General features: G+C 39.1%; 2 protein-coding genes across 4 annotated transcripts in view; one reads left to right on the forward strand and one right to left on the reverse strand.

Annotated features, from left to right (window-relative positions):
• Nucleotides 1-4,825, reverse strand: part of mcf2l2 (MCF.2 cell line derived transforming sequence-like 2) — a 115,579-nt gene extending 110,754 nt beyond the window's left edge. The window contains exon 1 of one of the 3 annotated variants that reach the window (XM_082524374.1): nt 3,714-4,825. In XM_082524374.1, coding sequence (XP_082380500.1) covers nt 3,714-3,792 — 79 coding nt within the window. In that variant the 5' untranslated portion in view covers nt 3,793-4,825. The remainder of the gene's footprint in view (nt 1-3,713) is intronic. The other 2 variants (XM_082524375.1, XM_082524377.1) reach the window with 2 other exon arrangements.
• A 689-nt stretch (nt 4,826-5,514) lies between these two features.
• Nucleotides 5,515-13,947, forward strand: rfc4 (replication factor C (activator 1) 4). Its single transcript, XM_082524441.1, has 11 exons — nt 5,515-5,710; nt 7,390-7,519; nt 8,509-8,587; nt 9,067-9,146; nt 9,289-9,408; nt 9,835-9,978; nt 10,078-10,198; nt 12,975-13,100; nt 13,204-13,284; nt 13,369-13,482; nt 13,598-13,947. The coding sequence occupies exons 2-11, from the start codon at nt 7,404-7,406 to the stop codon at nt 13,688-13,690; spliced, it is 1,074 nt and encodes a 357-aa protein (XP_082380567.1). The 5' UTR covers nt 5,515-5,710; nt 7,390-7,403; the 3' UTR covers nt 13,691-13,947.
• The last annotated feature ends 166 nt before the right edge of the window (nt 13,948-14,113 follow it).

A 14,113-nucleotide genomic window follows, 5' to 3' on the forward strand; every position in this document is an offset into this window, starting at 1 on the left:
ATTCAACACCTGAATGCACTTAGAACTATTTATGTAGCTATGTGTGACAGAATGCAGAAATCTAGCTTTTGAACATCCATGAGAAGAATTACTTTTTTCATGGCTTACCTTGGTGTGGTTTGCAAAGTGCTTCAGAAAGATGAGGAAATCTGTTTCTTGCACCCATCCTGATTTATTTCCACTACCAGTACTTCCTACTGGCCCATCTCTGACAAAGTGGTCTGCATAACGTGGGAACACAAACATTGGAGGAACTGTGTTGCCAATGGCATTAACCGCATATACAAAGGTGACCAGTGAACCTTTCTCTGCTGGTGTCATTGTCCCAACTTGTTTAATATAAGTTAAAGTAACAGTGTGGTAAGTTGTAACATCTGCATTATTGTTACAACTAACCCAGACTGTTGCTGTTACAACTGACCCAGACTCCTATAGCCATGAACTAGCTAACATTACAGCCAACGGCTAAAACATTAGCACTAAAGACCTACACAGAATATATCCCCATAGACATACAAATAACATAATTTAAGTTTGATGAGTTTAACTGCAAAGCAGATAATGCTATTAGAAATTAACATAAAGTTGAAATAAAAAAACATACTTTTTTGCATACAAATTAATTTTTTTCTTCTTAAACTGTCTGTGTTTGCCAAAATGTGCTAATTTTTCACATGTGATAGAAGAAATGAATTGGGCATGTACAGGATGAATCACATCATTTGACACTTAGCTCTGATTGGAGAAATTGGAAGTGCTACAACTGACCCACGTTACAACTATCCCTGGGTTCTCCTGCAAGCTAATATGCAACGTGACTAACATAACATTAGTCACCTCCTATATGTGCTCATAATGACATCACCAGTTCAGATAAGGTTTGAAAGTGTTGCCTGAAACTGTTTGGCTCTTCCTCTGTTTCTGCATGCTCTGAAACCCAATTCATGTCAAACAGTATCATCTTATAACATTGGTACAGTACATTCTCATGATCTGTCTCTACTGATCTAACACACACCAAGGAAAATTGATTCCATCTTTGATCAATTATATTCTGCCATTTGAGGCTTCTCCTCCTCCTGCTGCCTGCACAATATCAAAGGTGAAAAGCCAACAAGCTCTCTTCAAAATGACTGTACAGAAAATTAGAGAGAGTGTCTGTCATTCCTTTAATAACAATAAGCAGAGGTGGAATTACATCACCAAAAGCCCTTATAGTTTGTTTTGTTTATACTCATAAAGGAATAGTGAAAAAAATGACCACCAATATTTTTTGGTAATCACTTTCACTTTACCCTGGTGAGAAATATTATAAAGTCATAGAATGATGGCGATTTCATAGTAACTTTGAAATCCAGTGCTCAGGAAATTAAACTGCATTTATTAACATGGGCCTGCTGTGGTGAAACTACAGAGTCCTGTAGATGAATTCCAAAAAGGTTCATCTTAGATAACATGCTTTTTATGCAACACTGGAATATAGCAGCCTACCAGTCGTAACAGTGAATAGCTGTATTAGGAAAAATTGCCTCATTCAGCAATCGACTCATACTTTCCCTTCCCGCTGAAGAGGTGATTCACTTTAAGTCTTGCCTTTATTAAAGCTTCAGCGTCTCCCAAGTAATTTTGTTAAGTAGCACAATGCTCATTTAGTTGTCAGTTAAACAAATTATTGAAAGAAGTATAAATGCATATTAGGCAGTTGCAGTATGAAAAAGAAAAAAACTGCAGTAATTTACATGATAATCTGTGTAGCTTGAGTGTAATGTTAAAAGTTTGTTTTCATGAGCTGTTAATGCATATTTGAATTGTGGGAGAGCAATATTTTCTCACCTTTCATAAAGGATGGTTCAATGTATCCAGTGCTAAAGGGGACCATACATGAAGCAATGAATTAAATTAATTTAATTAAATTAATTAAACATTTACTTAATTAGAGAATTCATCCAGCTCTTATTATCGTTCTCACACAGATGCTTCCAGCTTCACGTCACTCAATTAGGAACCTTCTTAAGTAAACTGACTGTTAAACTGCAGCCTTTGACTGGAGCCCATCTGAGCTTTCACTGGACACACACTGATACTGGTCATCCATCGCAAAGCTAACACGGATAGACAGGCAATTATTCACACTCACATTCACACTTTTGTCAATTTAGAATCACTGATTAACCTAACACACATCGGAGAAAACTGGAGTACTTGGAGTGAATCTATGCAGTTTTTGTTGTTTTGAAAAAATATATATATTCCTTTTATTTGCCTCTAAAAAGTGGGGTTAAGGTTAATTGTAATCATCAATCACAGAGAGAGGCCTTTAACTGGACATCCAATATTTGTTATGAAATTTTAGTAATGTATAACTTTAAGACCGAACTGAAAGGCCTGAAGTAACAAAAAATAATAATAATGAACGAATGTTATTAATGACAAATTAGCTGCATAGACAGATCATTGATGGTTGGGTTTGTGTATTAATGATGTGCAGACATAAATCAGTTCACAGAGTCATATTGTAGTTTCGTGTCATTCTTTTTTGGACTGAAACAAGTCACACTACTGTAAATCAATTAACTTCAGAGTGCAGACTTAAAATTAAGTTACACTCAGGTTAGCATGAGACCAATATCAGTAGTTTCTCAATTATATAATGGGTATAACAAGTAATCTTTTAAAAACAGGTGAAGAATATAACAATATCCAGTTAAATTAACACCTTTACAGAATCATCTGTGCTGCAAACACTGGTGGCAGCATACTGAGCGAGCATGATTTCCAGTAAATTAATTCAGAGCCAGTTTCCATAGTAACACTCTTCACAGGCTGCCCTCCGCCCCCCTACCCATCATTCTCTTAGCTACTGTGCAGTGCAGGCAGTGCAGCAATGGAGAATACTGTGCAATGCAACCGTCTCCAGCGTGGCACATTAACCTACTTCCACACCAGAAACAACCCGGATGCGGAATTAGAGAGAAGGAGGATGAAAAATGATGGATGAATGAGGAGAAAAGTGCAAGGAGAAAAAAAGGTTTGAGTGGACTGAACTACATGGAAGGCAGAATGAAGGACACACAGAGGGGAGAGAAAGGACGAACTCGGGATGGAAAAGAAGTGATTACTATGAGAGAAGGGCAAAGAGGAGAGGTGGAAATAAAAGGCACAATGAAAAAACTGAGTAAAGGTAACAAGACAGAAACTTAAATGGACAATATCAATGGAAGACTGAATATGTATCATCATTATTCATATTAAAACAAGAAAATAAGATCCTGGTCTCAGTAATATTTACTCGCATCAAAGGAAACAGTTAATGTATGCCAGTGAAAATGAGAATGAAATGAAAAATCAATTAAAAAAAATGTTGATTGCTGCTGAAAATCACAACTGAACCCAATGACTTCTCTGCTACACTCTTTGGCACATGTTCCTTATTGCCCATCGCATCCCTCTTCACTCAGTGGTCCTGATGAGAGGATGGAAATTCCCTGCCTCCATTTCATTTGCCCTGCTTCCTAATCACAAGTCAAAGATTTATAGATGAAGATCTTTCACCACAACGAGGGTATATTCCAAGAGGCGGGCTCTCCTTAGAATTTCCCATGAGAGGATACCGTTTAAAACATCCGCTCCTCTTATTCTAATTAATCCACCTGAGAGTGAAACATGAACAGACAGACAAAGGGGGGAAACTGAGAAGATATACGATGACTTACCGACATGAGTGATGACACACTCGACCCTCTGTAGCAGCTCCTGAACCGACATCTCGTCCTCTCTCAGCCAGCACAGCATCTCAGGGTGTGGGTTGCATCCACTCTTCTCTTGATCTCTCTTCGTCTCACTCTCTCTCTCTGCTGCCACACCTCCTCTCGTCACCCTTCCACCCCAGACAGTCTCCCCTGCTTTTGCTCCCTAATCCAATTTTCTCCCCTGAGATTTGTGTCTCCCTTTCTTCCCCTCATATATGTTGATTCTTATTTATACTCTTATTCCAAGTCCTTCCTCACATTTATCACCATCACAGACAGCCACAAAGCCTGGGGATAATGATAATGTTGATGCCACTCCCAGCCACTTAGCTAAATAGTAAGTCTACGTATAAAATAACCACGCTGCTAGTAAGGCACATATAAAGTAACAAAAAAAAAACCATTTGGGGTTGATAGAATAGAAAATAAAATAGCTTAGTCAATTGAACGGTGAGCAAGATAATCTGCCAGTCAGTGTTCAGTAAAAAACAATGGCAAGGTAACTGTTAAGCAATTAAACAATAAAAGCCAGAACAAGTCAAGCGGAAAGACAACAAAAGAGGCAATTTGTTTGTCACCCTATCAGTCAGAAAACTGTGCCAATAGTAAAAAATAAAACTGCATTTTCAGAAAATTTGTAAGTAAAAACATCCAATTATTGATCAGCCATCCAGACACGAATAGAGCCAACCGTTCCTTGTCATGATGCTCCAAGCCCCAACTGAAAACCAGAAAAATCCTCATAGAACAAAAGTAAATATTTACAGCACCTCTAACCTAGGAAAAGACAGAATGCTCCTCAGCCAGGGGAGATAGTTGAGTCAACTCCATTGAAAGGGAAACTCCTCAAGCTTGATGGGCAGGAAATCAGTGGTGCTGCTGCTTTGATGATGCTCTATTTGCTCTCATAAAGAAGCTGAGTCACACAGAAGGAAAACGAATCAGAAGGCTGCTTCACCTGCCTGCAGGGCGGAGGGAGAGACACAGAGCTGGCTGAGGGTGGGGTGGGGGTTAATAGGTCCAAGAGAGAAATCCTGGTGCCTGGAGCTGGACTGTAAGAGGAGGGGAGCCCCAGGAACACACAATGATTATCAAATTAAACATTATAAAATATATATATATATTCTGTTTTTGTTAAATATGTGGGAAAATAACATAAAACATTTTTAAAACCCTACATATTTAGCCATCAAAAAGACCGTGTTAAATTAAATAACTCACACGACTCATCACGCAAGAGCACGAACAAAACAAATCATTTACGCTTTCACTTCACATAGTCATTCGGTGCTACTAAAGCCGCTCTGCTAATCCAGCTCCACATTTTGCCAGAACCAAACAATGTAAGGGGCTCTAGCATCTCTCCATGGCCCTGTATGCTCCTGGGACTGTCTATTAGCCAGAGACATCTGTGCTCTTGCTACTCATTCATCTTCTCTCTGCAGGCAATCACAGGCTGTACAACAGAAACAGCCAAGATCAATGGCCCATCAACTGGCTGACAAAACAAAGCACATAATCCTGTATTTCTTAGGAACATGACTACACAGTGTTTGTTTTTGTCAGATGAAATCATTAAATCTAAACTATCGGATTATTTATTTGTTTATTTGTCTAAAATTTAACAGTTTAGAATATAAGCGGAAATATTGCGTATTAACAAACCAAACGAAAATAACGGGAAATTATGAAGGATATAGAATGAAAAGGAGACAAAAAAAGCCCCTCTCCCCCAAAAGGAGAAAGGGATGGGAGGAGACGTGACTAAGGAAACGAGCGGCGTCCGCACCATATGATTGGAAGGTACACAATAACGTCGACGGAAGTGTTTTCGGCCGCTAGCGCGGGAAGACTTACTGACGTTGTTGAGGACACGGAGTTAAGCAGACAGGGGTCGAGCCAGCTGCCAGAATTATTATTACTACTATTGGAGTTTTAGATATTCATTCACTCCGCCCTAGGTAAGACTTCTAAAGCGGTCCATGTTTATGAAAAAAGACACAAGGCGGCCCTTTGGAGCTAACAACGGGGCTAATGTTATTAGCTCATAGTAAGCACAGTGGCTAACTCACCTAGCCTCGTTAGCTTCCATGATAAGTTGTGCTATGATGCTAAAAACAGTGCCAAATGCCATTTAATGTTCAGGAAGACGGCGTGGAAATATTTCTTTAAGTGTTTACTAACCGCAGCTAACATGGGCTACACACCAGTGATGTCTGGGTCAAGCTGTCTCTGCTGTTCAAAGTAAACCACTAACTTCACTTTCCCATTAGCGAGCTACATAATGAATACAGTTCTGTCTGTTGTGATGTTAAATTTCTTAAGTGCCGCTCTTGCATCCCAACGTTATGATGTCAAATTTTAACGTTTACTGTCCAACGAATGAAATAAGGCTTGACGTTAACGATTAATGATTGTTATGTCTTTTTCTCCAGTCGTTCAACCATTCTTTAAACGATCTGTTAACTCATACTTGTGCATACCGGGTCTAAAAAGACTTGTAGCAAATCTTTCAGTACAACAGAGCGATCTTTCTGAGGCGTGCCTCTTCTTCTTTTGGCTGCACTGTTTAGGGGTCGCCACAGTGTGCCTCCTAGCATCCTTCTCTGTCACTTCAACTCTGCATGTCCTCCCACACTACGTCAATGAACCTTCTCCGGGCGACCGTGGCTCAGGGGGTTGGAAATCGCATCTGTAACCGGAAGGTCGCCGGTTCGATCCCTGGGCTCTCTGTTCTGGTCGTTGTGTCCTTGGGCAAGACACTTTACCCTACTTGCCTACTGGTGTTGGCCAGAGGGGCCGATGGCGCGATATGGCAGCCTCGCTTCTGTCAGTCTGCCCCAGGGCAGCTGTGGCTACAACTGTAGCTTGCCTCCACCAGTGTGTGAGAGTGAATGAATAGTGGTATTGTAAAGCGCTTTGGGTGCCTTGAAAAGCGCTATATAAATCCAATCCATTATTATTATCTGTGTTCTTCCTTGTTTCCTCCTTTCTGCTAGCTCCATATTCAGCATCCTTTGTCCTAGATATCCACTGTCTCTGCACTTGTCCAAACTGACAGAAGTGGACTGAAACTGACTTTACTCCTACACAGCACCCATGCTATCTTGCATAGATGGAGCGCTTTAGGTTGAAGTTGTAAAATGTTGCTTTTTTTGTTTCTTTCTTTTGGTTTTGTTTGTTTGATTAACTTGGCTCCCTCTCTAACTTTGTCTCCAACACTACTCCGTAATCAATGGTTGGGAGATGGTGACACTAACAAAAAGACAGCAGGCTGAGCTGGAGGTGGAGCTAAAGATGCTTTCATTTTCTTGAAAGTTACTTGAATGAACAGGATTAGAAATAAGGGGTGCATATATGATGTAGCTCATAATTGGCTTGATAATTTGGATTTCAATTATTCTGGCATGTTATGGTTTACTTGTTAGGTGACATGTCTTTGAATATTGCAGCTTTCACGAGAATAGCTTGATTAAACAAGGCAGCTACATGTGGACATCATGGTACAGGATGGAATTCTGCACAGTGCTGGACATTTGTTTTATCTTTGTTTCCAAAATATTGTTACAACCTACCCTACCTCTGTATAATTATGATATAATAATTATAGTGTGTGCATTTTGTATGTTCATTTTAACAGAATAAAGAAGAGTCATGCAAGCATTTTTGAAAGGAGCAACAGGTCAGGCAGCCAGGCCTCAGAAAGATAAGGCAGTGGCTGGACCCAGTGCAGAGAAGAAAGCCAAGGCTGTTCCTTGGGTAGAAAAGTAGTAAGTATGACCCACAAAGGTGTACTGTACACTACATCTGATTAACTATACAGAGTTACAGGAATCTCAAGAATCCTTCAGGACAAAACTTTTAACCGCCTTTTAACCGGGGGACTGTTCAGTATTGCCATAAAAATCCAACATTTTTTTGTTTTGTTTTTTTAGTCTTGGGGTTGATTTACAGAAATGTTTAATCTGTAAAATGCATAATGAATAATAGCGTCATGTGTCTCATTTTTACATTTTGATCATCTTTTGATGTCACAGTGAAATTCAGGATTGTTTCTTGACTCAAAATGATTATTAAATCCCCCAAACATGGAACACATAGTTTGCATGTAAGTGCGTTGGAGGGTGACCACAGAGCTACAAATAAAACAGTTGGACGTACCTTGTTTTTTTTTTTCCTTTCCCATCTTTACAAGAATTTCTGGTCCTTTTAACTGACTGCCATTATTTCACAAATGTATTATTTATTATGTATATATTTATTTAATATTCTTATGCAGTGCACTATCATCCTAATATATTTTATTCTATCAGTTATTGTGTAATAGATAATTACACTACAGTATTTTAACCTGGTTCTGTCTTTGTGATCCTTTTTTTTTTGTGTTCTTCTCTTTTTGTAATTTTGTTCAGCAGTGCTTCTGCGATATGTTGACTAATGACAATAAAATAATCTAAAGTCATATTTTTGTGAAACTTTTGTTTAACACACAATTATCACCTAAATTATGATATAAGGTCATGTTTGTCATTTTAGAGGCAAGACAATGTGAAATGTAATGGATAGTGAGTCATATTATTGACTTTCAGATGTTTAAATTGAACAAATATTTCACGGTGATGCGGTTAAAAGTGCTTCTGTTTTGTTGTTGCACAGTTCTCTGGAGTCTATATATAATCTGTAGCCTGTGCTGATATTGAAGCTTGTGAGGTACTCAAACCAGTTTTTTTTTTTTTCCTCTTTCTTCAATGAACTCCAGCAGGCCAAAGTGTGTTGATGAGGTGGCCTTTCAGGAGGAGGTTGTAGCAGTGTTGAAGAAGTCTCTGGAAGGAGCAGATGTAAGTAACATTTGGTTGGTTTTTTTTTGGGGGGGGGGGGGGGCGGTTATAGCCTTGGCTGCATTACTGCATTTGGTTTGTTGATGACAATGAAAATGCCATACACTCTGGTTTTTGGTCCCTTTAATCTTGTGATTCAGAACAGAGCCTTTCAAGATCATAATGTGGAGGGTTGTTTTGGGTGGAAGTGGACAGTAAACATTTCTCTTATCTGACAGACAACTTTAGTCAGCAGACTTCCCATCACCTGATAGGAGATGAGTGTGTTTTTGTTCTCGTGCATGTACCACGTATACTGTAAGAATGTTTTCGAACTTGTGTCAGATTGCTTTGTCACAATGTAGCAGTGTGTTGTCAGATATACAGTATAAACATGGTTATTTCCAATATTTTTGTATTCGGGTTGTACTTGTGCTCATTTTGCACATTCTGCAAGGCCATAAAGGCACAGTATCATTGGATCTGTGTTTAAATTGCAGCTTCCCAACTTGCTCTTCTATGGCCCTCCTGGAACAGGAAAGACCTCTACCATCTTAGCTGCTGCCAGAGAACTTTATGGGTGGGTAAACTGTATGTGTGGTATTTGATAAGAGATTTCACATCAGTCATTTCTTCATCATAGTTTTTAAACCTTTGTTGATCTCTCTCCTTTTTTCTTTGCACTGTTCCTGCTCATATTTGACTCATGTCTCTGTTTTCAGTCCAGAACTGTACAGGCAGAGGGTGCTGGAGCTCAATGCCTCAGATGAAAGAGGCATCCAGGTCGTCAGAGATAAAGTCAAAAACTTTGCTCAGCTCACTGTTGCCGGGACACGCCCAGAGTGAGTCAGCATTTTACAGTTTGTGATAATAAGAAAACAGCTAGACTTATTTTTTGTTTTGGGTTTTTTTTGTACGAGGTTACTCACATTTATAAATTGGTAAATGTGAATTAAAAGGCAAACTGGGATTGTTTTCAGCTCTGCATACATCAGACGTCATCCTCTAATTGTAGAGCCAATCACAAACTGAAGGAATAAGTTCCTGTATGTACAGTTTTCCTTTAAAACATGCAAATATTTTTGGCTATAAAGGTAAAGTGACTGTGCGTCATAAAGCACATTTCAGTGGTGCCAGCAGTGCTCTGATGATAACTCAGTTTACAGATAGAACAGCTTTTGGAATAATTATTGAAATAAAGTACCAAAGTCTCTGTCAGTAAAGTCCAAACTAATGCTGAAACTTTCACTATTTTGCTACATTTGCAGCGGGAAGTCGTGTCCTCCTTTTAAGATCATCATACTGGATGAGGCCGATTCCATGACAGCGCCAGCTCAAGCTGCTCTCAGACGGACCATGGAGAAGGAGTCTCGCACAACTCGGTTTTGTCTCATCTGTAACTATATAAGCAGGTCTGCTGTGGGTTGTTGCTCAGAATCAATTAAACACACAGATTACACAGTTAACACACAGTTATTGTAATCCTGCTTGTATGTCTGTGTGTTTTCTAGGATTATTGAGCCTCTGACTTCTCGGTGCTCCAAGTTTCGCTTCAAACCTCTAGCCAATCAGATCCAGGAAGAACGCCTACTAGAGATATGCGAAAAGGAGAACCTCAAGTACACCAAAGAGGTAGGAAGAAAGAAAATGATTGTGCTGCTATCCGGTCTTCAAGTGATGACGTGATGAATCCTGCTTCTGGGCCCAAACGACTCAGCGTTTAATAAGGCTTTTGTGTTTTTAACATGTTCTAATGCTTTGTATCTTGTTCTATTTAATCTCAAGAAGCCCCTAAAAACAGTCAGTGATCACAGTGGTCCGCCTCTCTGTTTTTATTACCACTATTCATTTTAAAGCTTCAGGTTTTGAAACCTTACGATGTAACTACAGCCGAGCCCATGCAGCAGTATATTAATGACTAACCTGGTATTGTGGATGGATTATATCAGTCGTTCTCCTGACTGAAGTTTGGTCAGTTTACAGCATCCTGCCATGCGGTTGCATTTGTCCCATAACCTTCGGGAACCCTCACGTTAACTTTTATTGAGTGGGAAAAAGTTAGCGTTCGTCCTCCAGCCTATCTGTATTTATACTAACATAGCTGTGTCGCTAGCGATCATGTAGCACATCATTATATACCAGCTAGCCAAACTTCAGTAAACCCTATAAACGTCACTGCTGTTTAGTTTTCTGTCTTCATTTATGTTGGAAGTGAAAACAGAGCTGTACATCTTAATTTTTTTTCAGAAATCCCTCAGGCTGAACATGGTATATTATATTTACTATAGATGGAAACTAGTGAGCTAACTTCCTGCTAACTTCTAACACCGTTAAATTTCATAAATTCTGTTTTCACGGATGCCTGGATGTTAAACTTAATTGTTACACCTTGTAAAGCAGCAACACTGATCATTTTATTAAAGATGAAAGAATTTAGACAGTTTTTCAATCCTCAGTGATGCCGCAGCGATCGTTTGACTGTGACCTTAAGCGGAGTTTGGGCCCAGACATGGCTGATGACGTCAGATTTAAAGACCAGATAGTGTAATGTAGACCTGTGAGAAATTTCTAAGATGTCTTACGCACTTCTAGTGTAGGTTTTTTAATTGCTCCATACATGGGGAAAAATGCCTCGTAATAATTATTTGAAAGTGCTCTTTAATTTTAACTGAGAGGCTGACTTAAAAGGAGAGTGTAAAAGAAATTACCAGACATAATAATCCTACCAGTGGGTGCTGCTAAATGTTTTATGTTTTTTTTTCTTTACAAAAGCAGCACACAAAAAGAAAACGATTCATGTAACAAATAAAAGAAAGTCTGCTCTTTCCTTTTATTACTAATGAAGCTGTAATCTTCAGCAGTGACCGTATCTGCAGGTTTAAAGATGATCAGTTACACACTTTTTAGGTCTTTTTGGAGACTGCTATGAGGATATGTGACATTTTAGTCCTTCTACAAAATGTCAAAAATAATTAAATAGTTGACCAGTACAAGTATAGTTTCAACACATTTATTTTACTCATCCACAAATACATATTGAATGTTTTTTTGTTTTCGTTTTTTTTACACAGAAGTACAAATCAGGGTTTAGTAAGGAGCTCAACTCAGAACGATGAGCTGTATCTTTTAACTTTGTTAATGTTAGATTGAGTCTGACCCTGGCACCACCAGTATTTTAAGATAAATCTGCACACATCCTCCCCATAACAGACTCAACAGAAAGTCAAGGTTTTAAATACCCAAGTAATTTGTGTCGTGCTCACTGTATTAAACTCACTTCCAGCCCTGTATTTTTGTTCTTGGACATTACTGAAGTAACTTTGCATGATTCACCATTCAAATCAATCCTTATTTGTCTTGTTTTTGTCCTTGGTGCAGACTCCCAGTTGAGTCCAGCCAGCTTTCTTGTGATTTGATTGCAGAGGCCAAAAAAAAACAAAAAACAAGACAACTCCCATTTTCCTGTTTGTTTAACTGCTCAGCTGTTAAGCCTGTCCACAAATGTATATGAGCAAACGGCTGTTTATTTTTTAATGTTTAAAACGGGATTGTTGCAGTTGCCTTTTTTAGGTGTAGCAGACATCAGCCCCTGTACAACTAACTGGGGTTTAAGTTTGCAGTGTTCAGCATGAGCAGAAAAGTGATATGTACATCAGTCAATTTACGATTCAATGCACTGTCACTCAATTTCATTAAGCAATAAGAGGCTCCACCTACTGGTCGAAGCACATACTACAGTCATTCTACATGATCCATTTCTATACATTTGATTTAATTGTATTAGTAGATGATTATTAACATCCTTTGCTGGTGCTGCATTTTCAAATAAAAAAAGAACACAAAGTGTGTGAAGAGATGGTTTTTGCAAGTATAAACATTTTTGCTTACCTGTAAAGTATTTTTGATAAAGGGAATGTTCCTGCCTAAAATTTTGATTGTAACATAAATAGATGGATTATCATGACTGCAGACTTCTCTACATTTGTGAAGAGTATGTGTGGCCTGCTCCCGTCGTAAGCACAATAGCACAAGGCAGAAGAGTTCTCAGTGACAGGCAGGAAGTGTTGAATATTCTTAACTGTATGATATGTTAAAAAAATGGCTAATGTAATTCAGATGCCTGAGGGCACAGCCAGTTTCCATTTTACTGTGTTTGGTCTGGTAATACTGGCGGTGTTCCTCCACCACTGTCACTGTCCCTGGTCCTGTGCCCACCTTTCCCAGGTGGTAATCCATCCATGGTCAGAAATGTATTTGCTGTAGAAAAGAAAATCTGATTTGAGTGAAATCTATGTGCTGCATAACATTTAATGTATAATCAGTTTAAATGTGAGTTGAGTTATAGCAGAACTGCAACTGCTTTCTTTGCACAGCTGGTGGAGTCTGATAACTGTCTTTTCTAATCCAGAGTATAGCAGCCTTGGTGCGGGTGTCTGAAGGTGACCTGCGGAAAGCCATCACATTTTTGCAAAGTGCTGCACGCCTCAATGTCGACAAGGAAATCACTGATTGTGCTGTTATTGAAATAGCAGGGGTGAGCTGGACTTCATTTGTATCACAGTAGACTGCAAGAAGTGATTATTAACTGTAGTTAGAATGTCTTTCTCATCTGAGATCTTGCTTCTGCTCTCTGTTAGGTTGTACCTGACAAGATGATTGACAACCTGCTCCAGATCTGCTTCAGAGGAACATTTGAAAAACTGGAGGTAGCAGTCAGGGTAAGTGTTCTAATAGCCTGAAATAGGTAGTTAAGCACAAAATAAAAGGTATGGCAATCAATCTTTAATCATCTTCTCTGTCAGAACATGGTGGATGAAGGCTACGCAGCCACACAGATCTTGACACAGCTTCATGAGTGTGTCATAGAGCAGGACCTGAGTGACAAGCAGAAGTCGACTATCACAGAGAAGATGGCAGTAAGTCATATAATACGGTGCTGTTTTTTTGGCAGCTACAATAGTAAGTCGGAATAAATGTAGAAGTTAAATCCTTTTTTTAATGACTCGATCTGTTTGTTTTTCTCTGGTTCAGGTTGTGTGCAAGTGTCTGTCAGATGGTGCAGACGAGTACCTGCAGCTGTTGAGTCTGTGTTCAGTCATCATGCAGGAGGCTTCCCACAACTAAATCCCCTTCCATAAACGTCATGGTCATCTGCTCCCATTGGGACCAAAGGCTTTACAGAGACACTTAACTCAGATTTATCTGCATTTGATTGTTGTTTGGGATGCTTAACCGTGGACACCAGGCGACAGTGATCATTCATAAACAACGTCAGAGCACTTCATTAAAAAAAAAAAGAAAAAAGGACATGTTGGTACTTATCCAACATACTTTTGTACACTTTTTGAATTCTGGAAAATAATAAATAGTTCTTTCTCGTTTTCAGGGGTTCACTGTTTTTATTCTTCAAGGAAAGTGTTGAGTTAACAAGCAAAACTGTGACGTGTGCTCTTGGTGCTTTCTTAACTGAATTGTAAGACACATAATACAGTACAGTGCAGGTTTGATCCACCTCTCATTTAAACATAGTTTTGCTTTAAAGGAGCC

This window comes from Aulonocara stuartgranti (genome assembly GCF_965226115.1).
Source record: "Aulonocara stuartgranti genome assembly, chromosome: 23".
NCBI lineage: Eukaryota > Metazoa > Chordata > Actinopteri > Cichliformes > Cichlidae > Aulonocara > Aulonocara stuartgranti.

What these genes read in the sequence shown, in the direction of transcription:
- rfc4 (XM_082524441.1), top strand. Translation starts at nt 7,404, where the DNA reads ATGCAAGCATTTTTGAAAGGAGCAACAGGTCAGGCAGCCAGGCCTCAG. An exon ending in GCTGCCAGAGAACTTTATGG is followed by an intron (nt 9,147 to 9,288) that starts GTGGGTAAACTG and finishes CTCTGTTTTCAG; the next exon opens with TCCAGAACTGTACAGGCAGA. An exon ending in CTGTTATTGAAATAGCAGGG is followed by an intron (nt 13,101 to 13,203) that starts GTGAGCTGGACT and finishes GCTCTCTGTTAG; the next exon opens with GTTGTACCTGACAAGATGAT.